The sequence below is a fragment of the Astatotilapia calliptera genome, chromosome 22 (genome assembly GCF_964374335.1).
Source record: "Astatotilapia calliptera chromosome 22, fAstCal68.1, whole genome shotgun sequence".
Taxonomy (NCBI): Eukaryota; Metazoa; Chordata; class Actinopteri; order Cichliformes; family Cichlidae; genus Astatotilapia; species Astatotilapia calliptera.
This window is the reverse complement of record NC_137442.1, coordinates 22,381,936-22,394,961: the sequence shown is the minus strand read 5'-3', so window position 1 is coordinate 22,394,961 and position 13,026 is coordinate 22,381,936. Positions and strand designations below refer to the sequence as shown.

The following is a 13,026-nucleotide window of genomic DNA, read 5'->3' as shown; positions in this document are numbered from 1 at the left end:
TTATACCCAAATTCTATTGCATAGTGCACACAATAGCCTTGTAAGACAAAAAAAAACTATACGTTGATACATTGTACATTACACAAATAGAAAATAATACAAATAATCCTTCACAAACAACTCTAGAATGCTAACTACAAGTTGTAAATGCTCTTAACTCATCGATGCTGTTAAATACCATTTATATGTCCCAGGCTTCGGTGGTCAGTTTTGGCATCCCTATTAAATTATCATAAATGTATAAATACATCTTCATTAATTTCATGTGCAAATGGGAATGGCCGTTTGTATACTGAAACTAAAACAAACATATATCCCTTAAGAACCGAAGCAAGGCTTTTGTGATTTTTTTTTCTTTTTTTTCCTAATAAAGAAAAACAAAACATTTGCGGTACATGGATCTCAGTGACACTTGTTAAATGATTTGCACACAGAGCAAACTCAGCAAGCAAGTGACATTGTCTAAGAAAACATGAGGACAGAGCGTAACAGCCGCATGTAACTCTCATCACCGTTTCACCGTGTGTCGAAAAAGAGGAGGTGATTCAAAAAAAATAAAAGACAACATACAGTACATAACGAGACTGCTTTGTAGACTCACATAGCAACAATGATACATAGCAGTTGTCGATGTGTTCATGTTATGAGACAGAAAGGGCTAAGAGTAAGTGCATTACATAGAAATAGAAATACTGATTAAGCCTTATCCTCACACTAATTTTCCAAAGCGACGTGAAGAGTTACTGTTTATGCACTGTGACCCACCATAAAACAGTCAAACATTATACATTCATTCTAATGGGAAGGCTAAATGTTTGGCACCATGCTCGTGTACATTGACATTCTTCCATCATGATGTAAGGTAGTCATAATTCAGTGTTTACGAGCGTCAGGGCAGCACAAGTTAGATAGAAGCACCAACCTTTGTTTTGTTTTGCCTAGATTTTATTATCTTTTGTGATTCGTAACTACAACTGGTGAATAAACATTTTGTACATTTCATAGTATGTCTTTTTTTATGTCTTTTTAAAAAAAAATTTGCTGGTTCGTGACTTGGCACAAAGTAGTTATTGCACGCCTTTACACCTTTCATCTTTAGAGTGTTGTAAAGTAAATCTTCTACAAGATTCTCTTTAAAACAAAAAACACAACTCAAAATCTTCTGGTGGAACATTGATGGGACTGTAAGCCGTTCCTACAGTTTTGTAACTTAATTTTAGTTTATTATTATCCTCGCTAACGTTTTCGGGACCTGAACGCCAAGGGAACATTGTGACAAATCCGCACACACAAACGCACGCAGTGACACAGTGACGGGCTGAAGGGTATACCTACTAAGCATACAAGTGCACGCATGCACAGAGTGGATCTTTAATACTTCATCCAACAGAAATGAATAAACACACCTCTGACCTACCACCTCTCCCAGAAATCTGGCGTGGTTTTGTTAAAATGTTACACAACCTGCATTTCACAATCTTCAGGCCCCAGTCAGACCCTTTCACTTATTTATGGACTAAAGGCAAATTGATTCTCATTTCCAGCCGTGCACTTTGACATTATCCGGTTCTGAAACATCCTGGCCACAGATGTTACACTAAGCTCAGCAGTTAAGCAATTTTTGACACATTTGATTTAGAAATAACTAGAAAATCCTGTCATTCAGAGCTACAAATGATTAAAAATTGCTCTTATTTGCCTGACATCTATCACAAACAACACAGAAACTGGCAGTGAAGGACGTAATTGAATTGTTGTTGTTGTTTACTTATCCTTTTGCCTCCTTGTTTTCTCAGCAGACTCAGGTTTTCAAAATCTTTGTGGATTTTGCATCATGTTGTTAAAGGATTATATTTTTTTTCTAATGTGGCAGTGCAGACGGTTCCCTTGGAATCAGGGAAAGGGTTTTTAATGACATTAGAAATCAGTGATGTGATGGTTAGAATGTGTGAACAGTATGCCTGGGATAGTGATGAAACCAGATCAACAGAAGGAAAACAGAAGGAAACAGGCCATTGAATCAGCAGTATGTGTGTCCTTACTGTCCATTTGTCCATAGACACTATCTATTTTCTGGCCTGTGAACACTGACTGTGTACATTTTTAACAATGTCCTAAAGAATGATGGTGGGGGGTGATGCAGGGGTCTTGCTTGGTGGTGCTGATCTATTTAAAGGGCAATTTAATGATGTCTACCTCGTTAAATGTGAGGTCATGTTTATTTGTAGAATTAATTGTTCTGAACTGCATGTAAACTAAATTACAAGAAAGAGGAAGACCTATTATTTGAAATTTGTAGGTTACTAAATGCATAGTGAAGCAGAGAAACTCCCTGAACAGGTGCATATGTTCACTATCATTAAATATATCTCACCCTAAAACCAACTGTTGCTGAGTTCAATCACAACTTTTTTTTATGTAGCAACAATTTAAAATCCTAAAAATTTCAGTAAAACTTAATAGTAACACACCACACCAAATACTTCGTTTTGGTATTGTAATGTATGCCTATATTTATTGTGTTGTATTTTGGCTTTTCAATATAATTCTAGCAATTCATGATTTAAATAACACACCAGGGCAACATGACTGCAGCGATGACCTCCCCCTCCCCCCATCAGAGTTTGGTGATGTCGTCCTTGTGTCAGAGCATGTGGGCAGGTTGTGCAGTCACACGGGAAGGTTTCTAGCACATTAAAAAGTAAGGCACTAAATAGTCTGAATCCAATAAACAACAACAACAACAATGATGACATGGACCAAATAATAACAATAAAATTATGACAATATAATAATTAAAATAAGCTAAAAGCTTAAAAAAACACAAACATAAAACACAATTAAAACACACATTTGAAGGACACTGAAATAAAGAACACAGTATGAAATTCCTTCCCCTGCCTTTAAAAACTCACTTCATTCACAAAGTTTTTGTTTCGCTTGTGCTGTTGAGGGCGAGACAGATAAAGACTATGGCAATAATATTGAGTATTTTATGGGTTTTGTGTTTCTATAATGGCTGCAGGTATTTTAGGTTAAGGGCTGCACTGAGGTGCCAATCTAGCAACATCTTTTAAGGAAAAGATAGGGTTATGTGGGACAGAGCAAGAATCCTGAGAAGGAAGAATGGATGTACTCTGTAGAATATAGGCCATTTGCCTGATCTGAAGGCATCTGGACCCATACCTGGTCACCCTCCTTCAGCTCTAAGACTGCACTACCAGATGCCTGGTCCATGTAGCCTTTCTTGTATTCATCATATGTGTAAGTGGCTGGTACATTGTTCTTATACAATGCTACCCACAGGCTAGTTCCCTTTACATGCATGTGGTATGCAAAGTAGTATATACCAGATAAAGGAGCAGTGAATATGCCAGTAGAAGAGCTGTAGGCATTTTGCCCATTGTAGAGGGTCCTGTCAAATTTGATTGGCATGCCTGAAGGAGGGAATGGTGTGGTAAGGACAGCTGTGAAGGCTGGTGCCACAGAGGCAGACAATGGAACTTGACTATATGCAGGGCCTTTTCTGTCATCTGGAATTTCTCCCCCATCTAACTTTGAACTCTCTGGCCCTGCAACAACTGTATGGCCATTTCCTGGAGGCCCAGGGGGTCCTGGAGGGCCAGGAGGCCCAGGTATGCCATTAAGTCCAGGGGAGCCTTGTTTCCCTGGAGGACCCTGGGGACCTATAGGACCTTTCTCACCCAACTTGCCCAGCCCTGGAGGCCCTGGAAGTCCTTGTTCACCCTTTAGGCCAGGGGGACCCTGTGGACCCATGGGACCCATGGGCCCCTGAAGACCAGGAATGCCCGACTGGCCCCTGGGGCCTGGAATTCCCATAAACCCTGACTCCCCTTTAGGCCCCGGGGCACCTGTTATACCAGGATTCCCAGGGGGGCCAATATGCCCAGCCTCACCTTTAGGTCCAGGTTTTCCGATAGGACCATTGGGCCCAGGGATGCCCTTTTCCCCAGGCATACCAGGTTTTCCAGAGTGTCCATTGGGGCCTTGGTCACCTCGAAGGCCAGGCAGTCCAGGAGGACCCCGGGGCCCGAGCTCTCCCTTCTGTCCTGGTATTCCATGTTTTCCTGGCAATCCCATTGGACCTTGAAGTCCTGATGGTCCTGGTTGTCCATCAAGTCCTGGCTTCCCAACTGGTCCAGTTGGTCCTTGTTCTCCTTTATCCCCCGGGAGACCTGGAAATCCACCATGTCCCTTTTCTCCTTTTAGTCCATTTGGACCAGGTTTTCCATAGCCATTAGTTCCAGGCATTCCAGGAGTACCCCTGGCCCCAGATTCACCTTTTGGACCTTGTGGACCTGGTGCTCCAGGAAGTCCATCTAGCCCAGGCTTCCCCAACCCAACTGGCCCTGGCAAACCTTGTAGTCCCGGGGGCCCTGCCTCTCCTGGGAGTCCTTGATCACCTGGGAGTCCATTATCACCTTTAGGACCAGGTACTCCAGGCAAACCTTTTAGTCCTGGTGTGCCAATACCTGAAGGACCAGGTGGTCCAATACTCCCTTTTGGGCCAGGAGAACCCCTTAGACCTGGAAGCCCTGGATTCCCATTTCCATTCTCGCCCTTAGGCCCACGATCACCTGGTGGGCCAGCTATACCCTTTATTCCTGGCTCGCCATGGACCCCAGGGGGGCCTCTCATACCTGGAAGCCCAGGTTTCCCATTCAAGGACAGTCCAGCTGGGCCAGGAAGCCCAGGATGCCCGGGAGGACCACGGAGACCTGGTTCACCACGAGGGCCTACCTCACCATTAACCCCAGGCATCCCCTTTGGCCCAATCTTTCCTGGGAGTCCCGGAAGTCCAGGCTTACCAATTCCCGTAAAGCCTGAAGGTCCCTGAGGACCTGGTGGGCCTTGGGAACCAGGCTTTCCCAGTCCAGGTTTCCCTGGAACGCCTGGTGGTCCAGGGGGACCTCTTGGTCCTGGTTTCCCTTGGGGGCCGGGTTCCCCCTTCACTTCCATCATGGGTGGCATATCTAGAAAAAATATGTACAGGTTGTTAGGACTACTGTTACAGGTATTATTATTATCATCATCATCATCATCATCATCATCATCATCATCATCATCATCATTATTATTAAGTACTTTAAGTAAGTATTTTTTTAAATTGCTGATGTCCGAGAGAAAAGATGTCATCTCAATCCACACTACTATGGTGACTGGACTTTAATAACTATCTGTAATACAATTAGTTGAATTCTTTGAGAAGAATAGATAAGATTCTCTAGACTACTTTATACTACTTTGTACTTAGCTGTTATGGAAACTGACAGACTATCCATCTTTTCAATCAACAAGTGTCTGTGAGTTTATCATTAAAGAACTGTTTGAATCAAAAGATATTTTTTATTGAAGAAATTTTTCATTTGTAAAAATACTGGGTAATTTTTTAAATAAGAGTTTAACTAGTACTACAAAGAGAAGGCATAAAACCAGGCTGGTTGTGTTCTTCTGTTGTGAAATCAAAGAATTAATTATCTACATACAAGAAACACTGAAAATTCGAGAAATACACAAAATATATTACATGATTATTATCTAAGAAATTAATACTTTGCATACTTCAGTATGAGTTTAGAGACTGAAAAGTCATATCTTAATCAGTGGCATAATTCATTTCCATTTCATTTTCTTTTACTTTATCAGTGCTGTGAGTGGCTGAATATTACCCAGTCTGAAGGTACTCTATTAGACTAAATTCTGGAAAGGTCACCAGTCCATCACTTGTTATGTAATCACAAGTGACAAACACTTGTCACTGAGTTACCTTTGATGTTGTCCTAACTGACTCAGTTGGAGTTCCTGTTAAGGTTATTGGAGTTTACTTTTGATTTTGAACCATAGAGGAAAACAGCATTAAAAGTGTGCCACAGGTTGTAAACTCTGTCATTAATCTTTCCTATAACAGTGGAGTGCAACACAGCCAGGCTTAAACAGGAAAAAAAAACAAATAACACAGTTACTTAGCAACACAGTTCCTGTCTATTGCACTCCAAGTCTGATTAAATGGTGAATGTTAGCTAATAACAAGGAGATCTTTGTCAAATAGAACTGAGGTTGATTGCAAAATGTCTATTACTTGATGAGCTTGCCCTATCTGATCCATTTAGTCCTTTAGTCATATGAATTGTTATTCTTAAACCTTGGTTTAAGGTTGATGTGGTTTCCTGTTTGCTGCATCCTGTTCATCCCTAGAATGTCACCCTTGCCAGGCCTTTGAACACTTTCCAGAAATAGTTCATGGCATTCCTAATGGAACCATGGACCAATATTGCCCCCTACAGACAGCTGAAATTTTCAAGCAGTTTGCTATTGAGCACACCAGAAAGATCATTGCTAGTGTTTGCAAATGACTTAGCACAATTGCTGTTTTACTGCAAGGGATAGCATAATGTGTGAGGTCTGTGAAAATATGAGGCCAAAGAAAAAGGACTGACAGGCTGCATAGTGATCCACAGAGCTGTTTTCTTCCTGCACATAGCAGGATAATATTTTCTTTTTTGCTATTGTTATGCTACATATTTTGTTCTATATAGTGTTGTGTATATTAAGGTTTTTTTGTTTGTTTGTTTTTTTTTTTTACTGTAGTTTAGTGTATTGTGTGACCATAGGAGGAAATGGTTTGGTACAGTAAGAATTTGCTGTGACAGCTTGCATGAAAAGACTTTTAGGAAATTAGAAGATGAGGATTTCAGCATTTCAGAATCTGACAAAGTGTGTAAACATTTTGACCACTATAATTTACATAGTGGCTAAAACTTACTTACTGACAGCTCCCTAATTTTGACACATAATTTAATGTTTGGGATGAGATGCAGCTGTTTGTGGGTTGTTTTGCTACATGTATGAGCTGTTATGTGAAATGAAAAAAAAAAAAAGAAATTTCAAAAATGTTAAGACAAATATGCCAAAATAATTCAGAAGAACTGCACCGTACCAGACTATTATTTTCTGGGGTAACTGACTTCTGTTGTGTATCAAAGTGAATGCTATACTACGCTGATATAAACAGCACAAGAGGCTTTACATGCTGCTTTGTAATGCAAAAGAGCACTTACATTTGCATGTACTTTTAGAGAGCGATTTTATTTTTCCTGCAGTGGTCACACAACAAAGTAAAGAGAAAAAAAACACAGACAATTTATAGAGCAGTGCACAGAACAGAACTAGTCCACAGTGCCACAGCTTCTCAGTAACCTCACACAGGGGCTTATCCCTCCATATGTCTTATCTATGGGCATCCTCTTTCCTCTGTAAAATGTTTACCTGAGTACCTGGTCCTTCATGTTGACACATTTTCATAACTCTGATGTGCTCAAGTCACTTCTCACTAATCAACTGTGGGATCGCAGAGTTAAAAAAAAACAACTAAATTTATTACACAGCATCAGATGACTCACAGAAATAATTCTGGAGAATAAAGCTGTTCAACTGAGACACAACCTACTTCAAAAAGTGTTAAACAGCCAAAACCTGTTCACACTGTAGGGAGCTGTGCTGAGAATGCTAAATGCTCTCACTGTTTCTCTTTCATTTCATTCATTCAAGACTTTCTCTAATTATTTTTTGCTAACTTCAACTGTTGTTTGTTTGAGAAGTGAGCCAACAAAACTGAGAAAAGCTATAAAATCTAAAACAAAGTAGTAAAAGCATGCTATGCACTGTGCACACTGTAGTATTGTACATTTATGAATGTTTACATTTAAATAAATGCAGTCCCTCTGATAGGATGGGGAGCACAAGCAGTCAGAAGATTAGGTTGTTAGGAAAAACTTGAACATATAACATTTTACAGCACCGTTAATATAGCACACACAGAAGAAAAATTAGGTGCCTCAAACCAGAGATAATGATATGGCATTATTTTTTGAGATATTAAGCCAACCCAAAAAGTCAGGCTGTCTTAGCCGACTGTGGAAAAGAGGCAGTCAGCTGCTCCATTAGAGGACTGAATAATTTCATTAGTAATGCAGTGTGGACACATTACCACACAGTGGCAGCAAGCTCATATTCAATGTACCACAAATATCAGAAATCCAACTTCTGCCACATTCTTTTCAATTCTATTTATACAAAGCATGCCTTTAGCTGAGATACACTCCTTGTATAGGTCTTTGATTTTTTTTGTCTGCCATGACTGGGACAGTTGTCATCTTATTAGCCTGTCTGTCAGACCAAGTGCAAAAACGTGGTTCTGGTGACACCTACTGAAAGGTGAATTCCAGCAAAGACCAATGACATATTCCAATTTGATGCTCTATTATGCCCTATATCTTTTAATTATGGTGCCACTGGCCTTGCGAATGGTGTAGTTCGAGTTAGATTAGAACTGATTTAATCTTTTCTAGATTTTTTTTTTTTACATTCTCTCCTGGGGGATATGTAATAAATGGTGATATCCAGTTGGTAAGACGAGCGATTTTAGCACACAATGTGCAGTCAGAGCTTCATGTGATTTGGTGCTTTAGACATAAGGCTACATTTTATGGAGGTAGTTCATAACCCCAGTTTCAAAAACGGGTGGGATGCTGTGTAAAATGTAAAATGTGTGTTTTATAAAACACTGAATGCAATCATATGCAAATCTCAAAACCCCATATTTTATTTAAATTTAAAAAAAAACTTTTAGAAAACATCAAATGTATAAACCGAGAAAATGTACCATCTTAAGAAAATACTAAGGTCATATTTTGAATTTGATGTCAGGTAAACGTTTCATAAATGTTGGGACAGCGCAGTGTTTCTCATTGTATAGCATCCTCTCTTCTTTAAACAACCGTCTATAAATGAGTTAGAACTGAGGAGACCAACCGCTGGACTTTTGGGAAAGGAATGTTGTCCCATTCTTGCCTGATAGAGGATTCTAGCTGTTTAACAGTCCTGGGTTTTTGTTGTGTTTTTTGTTAAGGTGGTCTGGACAGACGGCAGGCCAGTTTAGAATCCGCACTCTTCTACTACAAAGCTGCGCTGTTGTAACAGATGCAGTATGCAGTTCAACATTGTCTTTCTCAAATATTCAAGGCCTTCCCTGAAAAAGACGTCATCAAGACGGGCGCATACTGTGTGTTTCTCTAAAATCTGTATTTTACTTTCAGCGTCGAGCATCGTGCAAGCTGCTAGTTCCATAGGTGTTAATGCACCCCCATACCAACAGAGATGCAGGCCATTAAACTGATCACTGATAACAAGCAGGCTAGTCCCTCTCCTCTTTAGTGCAGAGGATGCATGTTTTCTAAAAACACATTAATTTTTCTGATTTGTTTTAACAAAAAACAGTTTCCCACTTTGCCTCAGTCCCTTTTAAATGAGCTTTGGTCCAGAGAAGTCGGCAGCATTCCTGGACCATGTTGAGTTCTTTGCACGATGAGCATTAATCTGAGTTTTTCTGATACACCGGCTACATAGGGGATGACAATGTTGTTGTGTCAAAAACTGGTTCACCCGAAAGACAAAACTCCAAAACACAGACTTAACAATGTGGTGTATGCTGTACAGTGCAGCGAGGAATGTCCAGACCTCTACATTGGAGAGACCAAACAGCCACTTCACAAGCGCATGTCACAACACAGAAGAGCCACCTCCACAGGACAAGGCTCAGCTGTCCATCTGCATCTTAAGGATAAAGGACACTCTTTCGAGGATGCCAATGTTCACATTTTGGACAGAGAGGACAGATGGTTTGAAAGAGGAGTGAAAGAAGCCATTTATGTCCACTGTGAGCGACCATCTTTGAACAGAGGCGGGGGTTTACGACACCAACTGTCTGCCATCTATAATCCAGTTTTGAGTTCCCTTCCCAGACGCCTTAACGCCCACTCACATCCTGGGCCATCTGATCTCAGGAATTCGCATGATAAGTTGGGGCCAGGTTTCACAATGAGCTCACCCAAAACTCTGGCTGATTGGAACCCACGCCCAGTTTCACACCTTGTCTCAGGCGATTAGAGGATCATCAGGGGGTCCTTTTGTCCCTCTGTGGGGGGTCACTCCCACTAGGTTTATATCTGGGACTCTCCACCATTTGACCTTAGAACTGAAGAAGCTTCTCGGATGAGAGGTGAAACGTCTTCAAGCAACTTAAAGAAGTCCAGATGCTTTTCTTTACAACTTTATGAGTTTTACAAATCTGTACAATCTGTTTTTTTGATTTACATTTTATACAGTGTTGCAACTTTTTTGGAACGGAGGTTGTAAAATGGCAGTTATCAGCGTTTTCCAATGACCTAAATGACCAATCAGTAAAGTGTGAGGGGACCTATTAGACTGCTTTTAGAGGACCAAATGAGACATAAAAGGGCTACATATGACATACTCACAGGAACTACTCACCAACATAATGTCCTTTGCCCTCGCGAAACGGAGGTCCAATAGGCCCCTTCATCATGGGCTGAATGTACTTCATGTGGGGTATGGGGGCGTACCCTCCGGCAAAAGCAGGCACCACAAGCATCAGTAGCACAGAGACAGGAGCCAGCAGCATGGTCAACAGCATCCCAGGCTTTAGGTGTCACACGCAAAGAACTGAAGGGAACAGAGAGAGGACACAGAAAAATAAAACCCACTTTCACTCTTTGGTCCATCTTACTGAACATTTTACAATGCCAGACATTCAGAAAATCACTTAAGTGATGCGAGAATTTAGCTCCGCGAGTGTACATTTATTGGTAATGGCTGTTAAATGAATTTACTTCAGGTTTCTGAAGCATGAGCAAACACATTATTTAGGCACAAAAATAACATACAGTTATTACAGTATAGTATTTGTTCAGCATAGTCTAAGGCTGTGTTTGGTTTAGATGGCACTTGGCAACTGCGTAACTTTCATTTCTTCATTTTCACAACCACAATCAGACTGCTGACCAGCAGCGACTGTAGGTGTGCTGGCTTCAAGCAGCGTGTTAAAGACTCCTGTTTCCACTGCAACTCTCCCGTGAACTCTTTTAATCAGCTGTCTTTGAACAGATGACTGTCAGGAGTTATTTTGTGATGGTGTGACATGCAAAATGTCATTTCAGGCTCACGCTGCTTGTTTTTAAATGCCAACCATGTCGCGCTTAAAAACTCAGAAAGAACAAGACAATGCACCGCACAGCCATGAAAAACTATGTGCCTTGAATTGCTTTCTTTAAACTGGCTCATCATCCATTTAGGGAACAGAATAATAATAGGGCTTAGTGGCAGCACTGGAGGCTGGTTTGATTTCTGACAGTTACTTTGATAACTTTGGGTCATTATTTTAAGCACAAGTAGAATTCAGAACCACTGTAGCCATGCTATAGCAGGTCTCAGTCACTATGAATCATATAAGGCTCCCGGTCAGTGTGTTATAGCAGCATCCTGTGTAGTTACATGAAAAAATAAATAATGGCATCCACAAATCTCTTCTTTTATTATGAATGCCTGTCTTGTCGTGTTCATTTTGTGAGTTTGAAGCTTGTTAGTCTCTGCATTCAACAGCAAGAAGAGCGATCACTCTGAAAGCACACGCCAACACTAACTGACATTTGCTAATCTGAAAATTGCACATTGCTGTTAATTGGCAGCATCATTAGGAGTAATTGGGGGTATTCACAGTGGTTTTTAAATCACAGATGCTCAGAAAAAAAAGGTGTGTTTATTGCCACCATATGTGCTGACTCCAGGTCTCCTTTACAGCTTTTCTCCTGCTGTGTGTGTTTTTTTTTTTTTTTGTGACTGTTTAATAATTGCATAGCTAGATTGTTCAATTCCTGTTTTAGAGCAATTTATCAAAGTGTTTGGGAATTTTTGGGGTTCCTTTTACAAATTATGATTAGTCTGTGGTTTATGCTTGCTTATGCTGTAAGGAAGAATCAACGACCTCTCGATAAGTGTTCAAATCAAAATGTAATCTATGGGAAATCACGAAAGCGCAGAAAAAGATGTTAAGAGAAATAAACAGGAGAAAAAGAGAGCCGCGTTGGTAAGACGCCGTTTGGTCGCTGGCCGACTTTCTGGCTGGCTGGCAGGGGAGCTCGTCTGGTATGGGGGTCTGCGGTTTTTGGTGCAGATGCAATTTAACAGGCAGCTCTGGATGCCCACCATTCTGCAAGGCATCACAGAAACTGTGCACGAACAGGGACAAGTCACAGACAGGCACTTGGGAGACCTTTGCAATCTGTTTATCAAGTATTTAATTTGTAGAAAAGGTCTGCAGTGGATGTTAAAAATGCAATCCCGTCTGTCTGGTCACCGCTGGACTCATACGAGCTCTCTCTCACACAAGAACACCCACGTAACAGAACACACACTCTTGGTACGCATGAGAAAGCAGAAGACTTCTAGAAAGCAGTTATGCAGGGTGGCTTAAAAATACTTGAAAACCTGTTAAGTTTCACCCACTTTCACATGAAATCATTCCATTCAAAACACATCATAACAAACCCCAAGTCTGAACGTGGAGTGGAGGGGGCTCATGATGAATGAAAGCCTCTTTCAACCATTAAACAACGAGCAGGATCCAAAGTTACAGCGCGAAAGCTTCGTCTGGCAGGACGGGTGACGCATTATACAAAACAGATCTGACCGAAAAAAGACAGAATACAGCAACAGAGCCAAAAACACACAAGGACAGAGCACAAAAGGAACATTAACGAAGAAATAAAAGAGAGTGTCGCAATGAACGGTGAAAGGGCACCACTCATTCATTTTGTTACAGAAGTGATCATCACTTCTGCTTTATATCTATCTTTTGCAGCTTTGCACCTCCCTGTGGCCGTTTTAAGCCATGCTCTGATGGTTTTCTATGGAAGGGCACTTCATCTCTCATCATCATATCATTTCTGAGAAAAGCCAAGAGTACCTGTGGGGCGTACTCGCATTCTCCACATAACTGTATGAACGAGAGGATTATTAGCTGTGTTAATATTATCAGATGATTATGATGATAGCATATGGAGTCATAATTACAAGATCATTTTGTTTGCATCTCTTTCACCGCAGCTTTGCAAATGGAGCATAGATTTCCCTTAGGTAATCACCTTTCTT

General features: G+C 40.8%; 1 protein-coding gene across 2 annotated transcripts in view; it reads right to left on the bottom strand.

Annotated features, from left to right (window-relative positions):
• Window positions 1-2,483: 2,483 nt before the first annotated feature.
• Window positions 2,484-13,026, bottom strand: part of col8a2 (collagen, type VIII, alpha 2) — a 52,041-nt gene continuing 41,498 nt past the window's right edge. For both annotated transcript variants that reach the window (XM_026156039.2, XM_026156040.2), the window contains 2 exons: window positions 10,351-10,542; window positions 2,484-4,994 (listed from right to left, as the gene is read on the bottom strand). In XM_026156039.2, coding sequence (XP_026011824.1) covers window positions 3,091-4,994; window positions 10,351-10,513 — 2,067 coding nt within the window. In that variant the 5' untranslated portion in view covers window positions 10,514-10,542 and the 3' untranslated portion in view covers window positions 2,484-3,090. The remainder of the gene's footprint in view (window positions 4,995-10,350; window positions 10,543-13,026) is intronic.